The sequence below is a fragment of the Manacus vitellinus genome, unplaced genomic scaffold (assembly GCF_001715985.3).
Source record: "Manacus vitellinus isolate BGI_N305 unplaced genomic scaffold, ASM171598v3 scaffold_7_pilon, whole genome shotgun sequence".
NCBI lineage: Eukaryota > Metazoa > Chordata > Aves > Passeriformes > Pipridae > Manacus > Manacus vitellinus.
The window spans coordinates 28182294-28193124 of record NW_021940813.1 but is presented as its reverse complement, the minus strand read 5'-3'; the positions used below and the strand labels follow the sequence as shown (position 1 = coordinate 28193124).

The 10831-nt window shown below is 38.1% G+C and overlaps 1 protein-coding gene across 8 annotated transcripts in view; it reads right to left on the bottom strand.

The window, feature by feature from the left end:
• The window catches only part of INPP4A (inositol polyphosphate-4-phosphatase type I A), a 104497-nt gene continuing 93666 nt past the window's right edge, over positions 1-10831 (bottom strand). For 5 of the 8 annotated variants that reach the window (XM_018084066.2, XM_018084068.2, XM_018084069.2 and 2 more), the window contains one exon: positions 5491-7050. In XM_018084066.2, the coding sequence (XP_017939555.1) occupies positions 6870-7050 (181 nt within the window). In that variant the 3' untranslated portion in view covers positions 5491-6869. Of the gene's footprint in view, positions 2970-5490; positions 7051-10831 lie in introns of those variants that run through there. The other 3 variants (XM_018084071.2, XM_018084070.2, XM_025896245.2) reach the window with 1 other exon arrangement.

Below are 10831 nucleotides of genomic sequence, written 5' to 3'. Positions count from 1 at the left end.
TTTGTTATTCTTGTCAGTTCTTTATTGGTTGTCATCCTAAAGACTAGCACATTTACAGCATACATGGATTGGATGAACTAGAATATATAAAACAGTAGCTATATGTTTATGATATATTAATACTGCCCAAAACCAAATAAATAAAAATATTTCAAAGCACAAAGCTTGGCAAATACAGTTGTGTTGGGACAAAACTGTGTCGTATTATACAGTAATTTTACACGTATAAATGAAACAAAAGGCAACTGTGCTGTAGGTACTTTCACAGAACATACACAGAACATACTTGGCAACAGTTTTCTTTTTTTACCTTTGTATGTTTTATAATTTAAAAAATGTACTCAAAAAAAGAACATTAGACAGAATTTCATTTTACAGTAATCCTTAGATTCACCTCTCCTGTGCAACAGAAAAGCTTACTTCACCCTTGTGAAGCGTCCTATGTGGATTTCAAGTTTCACAGTTTTTCTTTTTCTGATGAACTGCTTGAGATCTTGCTGTTTGTGACGCCCTTTAAACGAGCCCGTGGATGTGCATGTGCTGACCATGCCTTGTACAGAACACGTGAGCTGGACAACAGCATTTTACAGGTAAGCTTACTGAAATCAGAGTATTTTAAACAAAACAATGCAGTACTTGGGACAGCTGTTCCACCACACACATACGAAATTCAGCAACTTTTTCTGATTACATTGGTGTACAAAATAAAGGGTCACTAAGCTCTAGAGCAGATTTAATGATTGTTGGTCACGGTCTAAGTGAGTGGCGCTGCTAACTGCTACAAGAGACCTCTTGTTATTTTCTTCTGAAGCTGAACATTGGAAGATTTTTAGTGTAACAATACAGGACTTAAAACAAAATTAACCATGCTTAAAATATACAAAATAAAATTATCAACTCATAAAAACTAAGGGATATAAAGAGTATAGTTTATACAAAAATAAATGTAACATTTAATAACAGGCCAGGAGCTGAAAGTTGAGCAGAACTAATGGAGTAACATGTCTAAGGAGATCCCACTGAAAAGTTTTTCACGATATATTTGTTTACTTATTAGCAAAAAATAAAACAAAATCAACATTTATTAACTGGTGAACAGAGTTTGTAGCATTTCCAAGGGACTGTTCTACTGCAGATGATTTGTTCAGACCTGGAGTAGGTACCACAATACACTGCTTTTGCACAGAATTCTGTGTTTTGTTATCCTAGAGAGTCTGAAATAATAATAACAGCCTAGTTCAGCAGAACTCTCTGACATGCTGCTTTGTGTTAAACTGCAAAAAGCAAAATGCAAAAACTGCTGGACCTGTAACCCCCAAACCTACATGGGAGCAGAATGAACATGGCTGATTGATAGAGCAGTGACAGCACAGACAAACATCAGTGAGAGGAAGAAAGAAATCAGGAAACAGCCATATACTTACCTGGCTGTTGCTACTCTCACAAAATAAATGGGCAGATTTTTTCTATTCTAAAATTCAGATCCTTAGAAACCAAGAAGGAAAGGACACGGTGTGCTGAACAAAGTTAGCTAGAAATTATTTGATCCTGTTAAAGTTTGGAAAATAACATTTAGCTCCTTTTTAAAATGCTATCTTAGCTTTGAAGGCAATTATTTCTGAGATCTGTTGAACATTTTTAACCAAATGCTACCGAACTGATCACCTTTGTCCTAAGCTAGAACCCACCTGCAGTTCTCAGGCACAGGCAGTAGCACATGAGCAGTTCCTTTCTATCAACACGGGGCATCACTGCCTTCCTCGGAAATACCCTGACATCAGTCACTTCCCCCTGCCAGGATTCTGAACAGGTAAAATGCAGAGGTAAACAGAAACCAGTTTTGGTTATGGAGTAGCAGGGATGCGTTGGGCACTCCTTGTATTGACATACAAAATTGATATAGAAAAAAAATCAAACACTGATCAAAACAATGTGATGCCCCGAGACACTAATGCTTACAATCCAGAAGTGATATAAAAAGCCGTGGGTAAAAATGTGTTAATTAATACACAACACCATGGAACAGATCAAACATGTCATGTGCAACATGAGCAACGTGCTTGTTGCACTTGCCTTAGAGCGGGGAGGGACAGGGGGAACTGTTGCTGGCATTAATTGGTTAAGCATCATTACATTTCTGAAACATTTTTTTAAAATCAGTTGTGTGCCCAACGGCTTATCTGTTGAAGACAACAGGAATTTGTTTTATTTGAACAGAACTATAAGCCAGACCTCATATGTCTGGCCTTTTACATATTGTTAATTTCATATATGAAGATGGCATCCTATATACAGTAAACCAATTTAGCCTCCTGGCTTTTATTGTGCTGATTTTTTTTAAGTTAAACTCCCATTTCTTGATTGTAACAACACATTCTGCAGTTACGAGACTGTCTAGGATCCAATCCCTTTTTATTTACAACTTCTGAGTTTTACTCTCAGTTTTAAAAAGTTTATGAAAAGCTCAATCTCAAGTCAACTCAGTATAAAAAGATGTTATGTGAAACAGCTGCCTAAATGCCGTTCCTAGAGTCCTTTCCCATCCAGGAGGTACCTAGCTATTTGCATATAGGTAATTATTAAGTATCACAATATCTGCTCATCTGACATACACTGAAGGCTATTTAAACGGGCAGAGAGTCATCACACTATTCTCAAGCTAAGGTGTTGGAATAATTGTTACTATAGATTCCAATTCTGTAAGTAACATGCTCTGTATAACCTAGCAAAACGTACAAAAAGGTTATTCATCTCTTCTGGATGACAAACTCATGTATTAGTCTAGAGTGTATCCACATGTTTTTTAATGGAACAGCAATTAAAGGACATGGTATGTTTATGTTTCAACTTTTCCATAAGTTCCTTCTGGAGGCCTGTAATACTTTGGGAAAGCCTTCAGTTGCAGGGAATTAAATGCATACTTGCGACATCCAACATTCTTCATTGTATTTTCTCGGCGACAACCCTCACTGGGGAAAAAAAACAAGCACAAAAAATGACAGCAGTAAAAAGGAAAAAAAAAAAAAGACTTAGATGAAATGAACTGGTTATCTTATAGCATTAAAAAAAAGTTGGTTATATTTAATGAGCGTTTAATTAATTTGCCACTGCAAATATTAAAAATGATGACTCATCATACAATGCTGGTAAGAAGCACACAGAATGGACACATGCTATGTCTGATTGCTAGTTTTGCATTTCTGGAAAGCAGCAGCACTTCCACTGAAAAAGTTCTTTCGTGATGGTTTCATGTATTTCAGGGTACACTGCTGAGGAGTTCACATGCTGCTTCATTGCACAAGGGATCCCAGGGGATTGCTTAAAAGCAGTTCTGCTAATTTATTAATACATTAAGCTGAAAAAGAAAAACTGCTGATCTCTCTATAAGACCTTTAAAGTAATTTTATTGTTCCCTGTATGTCAGTAGTATCAGTACTTACTTAAAAGATTAGAGCCGATACAAAAATAATGACTTTCCAGTTATCTCTGCATGCATAAATTGAATTGAAAACCAACAGAGTCTAAAAAAAAATCTTAATCATGAAATAGCAGCTTTGCTTAGGTGCAAAAAAAGACTGTCTCTGTTGACAGTCATCACCCCAGTGAAACAAAGCTGTGCAGAATTTAGTTTTCACCCACTGTTTTGGTGCAACTGCCCCCATATTACAAAGAGGTTCTGTGCTACAATAGAAAACTACTCTGGTTATAAGGCTTCTTTACATTTGTAACTCTAATTCAGAGTTCCTTTGCTTATATCCAAAAAACAGACATACAAAGAGGAAGCACTATCTTTTAAATATATATTATAAATCAATTTAGGCTTGCAGGAGAATGTCTTTCCCTGACTGAGAACTGAAACCTAAACAATTAATACTAGACCTTCATGGCAAAGTGTACAGTACAACATCTTATGGTGGAAATGTCACATTAGTCCTGTCTTGGAGATGGCTGCAGCATCTACCAGGTAAATTGTGGTCATCTGATTCAAAAGGAGGGTTTGGATTCTGGTTCAGTTTGAAAGCTCTTGTACTCTCACTGACTTCACTGTTCTTCTAATTTTGCTCAATGAAACTGGCTGTAACTGTGTTCTGTATGTAACATCTACTTTAACTTCATAACATACTGTAAGTTTTTTGCTTTAAGAAAAAGTAAGTTTGAAATTTGTCTCCAGAGCACATTCTGTGCTTGCCTTTTATAGAACAGACATAGAACATGGTTTTCCTGGCATTGGTTTTTGTGTTATAGAACCCCCCCAATGGCTGTTGCAGCTAAATAGATTCATCAAAAAATTGCACAAGTTAGACTTCAAAGCACTAATAAAAGCAGTAAGTTTAACTAGCAAATATGGGATGCTGGATGAGCATTTTAACTCCAAAGTGAATCACTCTGTTCACAATGCATTGCACTGCATCTGGTTGTTGCACATGCCCCTCTATGGCACAGAGATGGTGACAAAAATGTATTTTACACACACCATTTCATGTGCCATCTTTCTTCTGCTGTAAGCAGTAAGCAATACAGCATCTTAAATCTCAATGCCCAAATGAAAGCACAGACCAAGCTCAAAAAGGAAAAACCCAAAAGTGTCCCCACTAAAGAAGAAAAGAAAAAAACTATTTGTTTTCAAAAAGCCTAGATGAATCTAGGTGTGGTCTTACTGCAATTCTAAGTGATAGTCATGAGCAGTGATGATACTTTGAAGAGATTAATAATTTCAGGGAGTTCAGTGGACATGCCTGCCACTCTACTATCAGAGGGTGGTCAGACACTGGACCAGGCTCCCCAGGGTCATGGCCCCAAGTCTGACAGAGCTCAAACCTGACAGAGCTCAAGAAGCATTTGGGCAATGCTCCCAGGCACATGGTGTGAGTCTTGGGGATGGTCCTGTGCAGGGCCAAAAGCTGGACTTCAGTGACCCTTGTGGGTCCCTTTCAGCTGTGATTCTACTAAAGTTACTTTCACATCTTGTTAGACTGAGCCTAGGACACTCATCGTGTTGCAAGAACAAGGCCACAGTCCAACCTCACAACTGTTTGCTTTGTAAAAAGGTAGACTAGGGCACCCAATAGCAAATGAACCAGTGTTAATCAGAAAGAAGAGATGATTACTATGGAGACACAGTGGTACCGGGTATCAGCAGAGGACATGGGTATGTCCAGTACCATCATACCATGATTTTAAATCTCATCATCAGTAAGGATGTACCTAAATTCATAGCAACTAAAAATAAATAGGATACATGCTTAAATATATATATATGTATATATATATATAAAAACCCAGATATGTCTTTCTGGTGTTTTGGTTTGTTTTTTTTTTTTTTTCCTTTTAAAAACAAAATTGGAAGAATAGTGAGGAAAATATCAGGAGATAGTGTACTGTACAGTCTGATTTCATGAAGACACAAATATAACACACACTTTTTTTTTTTTAGTTAGAATAATTAAATCCAAAGTTAGGATTTAGTTTTAATTTTTATTCTAACTGTGCTTTTTTGGTTTTTTTTTAGCATACCTCTTCCAGCAGCTTTCAAATTCCATTAAAATTGATAATAAAAGCTATAGCTACCTATAGTTTTTGAGCAAGTTAATAATAGTAGAAAATACAAATCACAGTACTAGTTCTCCTCAGAAGCCCAAAATCATCTCAGGCACCAAGCGAAGTAAATCCCTTTATGAATTTATCAAACTACATTAAATGAGGTTAGTTTTTTTAATCAGCTATTGCTATTGACAAGCTCTGCCAGAGCACTGAACCAACAAAACCTTTCAGTTTAAACAGGCCTTCCCCAGTTTGATGTTATATATAAATGATGATCAAATTTATCTGCATCACTAAACTAGGTAAGCCGCTTTACTTTCACCACCTAAATACATGTTAACTTACCATCAGTCATTTATCACTAAGTCACTATCAGCATCATAATTTATTAAAGCTGTCCAACACTTAAAAATGGAATAACAGTAATATTTAGTCTAATGTAATTAAAATAAAGCCCAATGGAAAACCTCAAACCCACTTACTACAGGAGCTAACTGATACCTCCCTCTTCTTGCCTGAAATATTAAAGACCAATATCTTTATCTTCTAGGATGATAATGACTCTATTTCAGAATAAGTTCTATAACAGAGCACCTGAAACAGATAATGGATCATTAGCAGGCTAATGCCAATTACATCCCCTTCCTAACCACAAGTTATTCTCTTTATGTCTTTAATACATTGCAAAATGCAGATCTACAAATTGAATGAAATAATTCTGCATGCAGCACACGGCAAGTTGGTTTTTGAGTGGGTACACTAGTCTATTAGAACATACTTAACCATGAGAAAGGAACAAGACTATGGTTCTACAAACTGTCCAGTAATTTGGATATTATGCTTTGAAATGAAGGTAGAAATTTGTTTAAATAAATTTCTTACAATTTCTTATAAACCCCACCCGTGTTTTTATTTTTCCTCTTCATACCTTGTAAAAATGAAAGGCAAGATTAGCATACCCCTTAAATATACAAAAAGATACAAATTCTTTTCAGATAGAGTTCCTTTCTCTGGAATACATGAAACAAGTAACATAAAACTATATTTGGTAAGAGATCTTCAGGCCGGCTAAAGTAACGAGGTAACAGGCCAATGTCAGACTATGTTACAAGCACTGAAAGCAGAACAATAATTTAAAGTTTCAATACAGTTCTTTTTGATAAAATAATTTGATGTATATTTACAGTTTAGTACAATAGAAACGTAAAATTGTAAGGCATAATAATAATTCTTGGCAGACAATGCTATGACACATTCCTTTGTCCAGCAGGTACCAAGTGGCAATACACATTCAAGCACTTTTTTTGTTTTTGTTTTTAACTTAATCTTCACTTGCAACGTAATCTGGCCACCAGGTACGCTATGCTCAGAAACAGCCACACAATCAGTAAATTGGGGCTGAGAGCTAGTAAAGGAATAGAGTAGAGGAGGCTGGGATCTAGTCTGAAATCTCGGATGGGCACCAAGCCACTCAAGTTCTTCTGCGTGACTATCTCCCGTGTTCCAATGCTGTGAAAAGGAAGAAGGTTGGGAAGAGGGAAAATAAAACAGAAAGGAAGACGGACATGCAAATGAATGCATAAAAAGAGATGGTAACACAGGGTGGTCAAGAAAATGAAAAAACATGGAAGAACGCACAACAAAATTAGAAGATGGAAGTAAAGAAAGAGTGGGAAAAGGTCTCAAAAATATGTATCAGTACAATTGTAGAAATAAGGAGAGGGAAAGAGAATAAAAGAGAAAAATAAGAAAGAAGTATTGTAGTCTAGTGAAAATAAACACATGTAGGTTGAACATAAATGGTTTTCCATGTTCATTCTTTCAGATTACCAAGCAATAATACCCCATGCTGCTCTGCCATGCTTTGGCATGCTGCAAAGAAGTGGAGCTCTGAAAAGCAAGCTGAACATGAATAACCATTGTAGTATTTGACCCTTTCAAACATCTTTCCATGTGGGTGGCAGTGCATTAGTTTAACCTCTTAACTGCCTGTTCAACATGTAAACAAAAAAACCCAAATCACCCATTTGTTTCTCTGCTTTGATGTGAATTCAAGGGTGTATCAATATACTTCTCAAAATGCATGTTTCTGAAGTGCCTCAATATATGCACATGAAGGCAAGACATGCTGCAAAGCCCATCTTATTGTGCCCCCACTTCCTACATTGAGCACTGGAGGATACAGTGGCAAATACCTCTTCAGGTAACCTGAGGCTTTGTAGTGTGGCCTTTCATCCTGGATCACTCTTATACCTCGTGCAGTCCAACTCTATCTTTAGTTTGCAAAGCAACAACTAAGTGCAACCCGTGAGCCTGATCCTGTTAGAACTAGCGTACTCTCTCCATCCATAAAAACTGATCCATAACCTTGCTGGTTGCATAGCAACGTTAGGTAACCAATGGACAATGTCTTGGAAGAAAACAGATAGACCCTGGAGGTGGTGAAAGAGAAAAATAGCATTCAGAAGCTGGTGACACTTCAAGTCAAATGGAGTTAGGTGGGCAGGAAAGGAAACCAACTGTATTTCTGATCTGAATTAACAGATCCAAATCAGTGATCAAAATATGTTTTCCTGGTGCCTACACTGGACAAGGGCAGACTGCATCTGTCATGCCTACAAATCCCAATTATTTTTGTAGTGATAGGGAGGAAGATGTGTGTGTGTGATCAGAAGAATCAGTCAGTGGAAAGCTAATGTTGACTGGAAAGTGGTGGATAAAGGCTCAGTAAAATAGCCTGAAGGAAGTAGTGTTTTAGAGTATAGATAAAAAGTAAAACAGTGGGAAAGGAAAAGAAGGAAGGATCAAAATGACAAGATGGCATTATCAAAATCACATGCTACATCTCCACCATTAAAAATTAGTATCAAGCTACTCAATTTTACACAAAGACATATGTACAGACACATATGGTGGGAATGGAGGCAAGAGCTGGAAAGTGCTTCCTTGTCACTGTTGGCCCATGTAGATGCTTCTACCCGAGGGGTGAAAAGTCACCTTCTGGATATGTCAAATGTACCAAACTGTGCAGCGTCTTAAATAAAATGTTAATCAGCAGATTACCTCTAGGAGAGGACTAGGGTAAAGAGACAAAGCAAATTCCCTGCTAATTTAGCTTGCATATGGGAATCCTCTCATGGTTGCCCCATGCTGGGCACTGCTGGTTCCACCCAGCTTCAGTGGACCCACTGCAGGCACAGCTGAGCCCCTCAGCCACGCTGGTGCCTCAGGGAAAGCCTGTGTAAGAAAAGGCAAAACACTGCATGGCAGTGAAGGACAACGGGAAAAGATGTGAGAAACATCCCTGTGAGCACCAAACTGAAGCAGAGTTTCCTCTGCAGCCATGGAGACGACTATCCACAGTGCAGCCCATGGAAAGGACCCGTGCTGGAGTGGAGGAAGAGTGCAAGGAGGAAAGAGCAGCAGAGAAGAGCTGTTATGGACTGATGCAAACCTCCATTCCACATCCTCTGTGCACTGCTCAACATGGGGAGGAGACAGAGGAGCTGAGAATGGAGGACCAGAGTACTTGGGCCTAGGACAAAAGGGTTGTGGAAGGCAAGGTTCTTTAATTTTTGTCTTTGTTTCTTAACATCCCAAATCCACTTGCAAAAAATCAATTTTCTATAAGCTGTTTTGCCTGTACCAGTAATTGGCAAGGGATCTCCCTGTCTTTATGAGCTTTTTCACATATTTTCTCCCCCTATCCTGTTGAGGGAAGGTAGTGAGTGAGCAGTTGGGTGCGCATCTGGCAGGTGCTCAAGGTCAACTCAACACAATTTTATTCTTAAAACATATCAATAACTGAAGAAATCCAAGCAAGTTTTTCATGGCTGTTTTATTGCAGTGAGCGGTCATATCCAAACATGACTCTCAGGACTTTATTATGTAATTCCTTTTAGACAGCACCATGGGAGCTAGAAGAGATTACTTCCCTCACCCCATTTCCAGCTGCTTTTCAAGAGTCCCTGTCAAAGACAGCTATCCTCTGATGGCTAAACTGCTTGTGTTGCAACTTCCTAATTGTTTTAATGAAAATGAGCTAGGCTACCTGAAACATGTAAAGGATTTTGCTACACACTGATTTTGACTGAAATTGCCTTAGAGCATACTCACACAAACATCTCCACTCCAATTCTGACAGGACAGAAATCTGGTAGGGGAAGGGACAGCAGGGATTCACAGGTCTAATGGGGAGTGTTGGCTGCAGATGGAAGAGGCTACATGATCCATCTGGACTTTGGCTCTTGATCTGCCTTTACTGGCCAGGTAGCCACTTCCTCTGTACCTTGGACTTCCAGACACATCATCAAGATTTTACTACTTGTAGGCTGTGAGTTACCATCTATTTCATTTAGGACTGGAAAAGCTGTAACTTATTTACAGAAAAGTGAGTTTATTCTAATAGGATATTTGTTTCTGAGGTGAAAACCACAACCTTGTATCTGTGAATTTCTACAAGAATCTACAATGAGCACTCTACGTTCTCTCCCTGATGTCCATGCTCACTGAATGTAACTATCACAAGACCAGGAAGGAAGGAAAGTCCTTGAGGACAAGTGGGAACTAACACCTCTGAAGATCAACATCACATGGAAGAAGAGATGCTTTCTTAATTTTTTTCAAGAATGGAGCAAGAATGCTTTTCTTCTCTGGGAAGTTATCAGTAGAGATTAAATACTTTCTCTGAGTCTCACAACTTATTAGTACCTCTTCCCTGTCTTTCCAACTACCCCAGAAACTTCAAAAGTCTCCAAGAATGAACCAAACCTTCCTTTTCCAGTACAGTTGCACAAATAAAAGAGCCAAGCTAAAAGAAAAATACCCAAGTTTTCTGAATGCCCTGGAAGTAATTTGCCCTTTCATGTCCTATATATATCATCTAGGCCAGCCAACCTGTCCAGGCTGAAATGGGATTCGGTGGAGTTGGACTCCTCCATATTTATTCCATAATACAATCTGTCTCATTAAACTTTGTTAATTCTGTGCCATTGTTCCTGAGTAAAATTAACAAGTAATCTTAAAAACACAGCTATGTATCCCAAAGAGCAATGAGATGTGAGGAAGAAAGAGTGATGAGCTTGAAGAATGGTCTAATCTTGGTTTTCCCTCAGGACTAGTCAGTATTTGTTCCGCACAATCTCTCTTAGTCAAAGATGTAACAGAAGAGAAAGTCACATCTTTCACCTGCCAGAACAAGTCCCTGATGTTGATAGAACACTCAACCCAAAGGTTTTGATTAAATTGGCCCTCTTTCAATATCCCTGAGTAGGTCAACATAAAGCAGTAT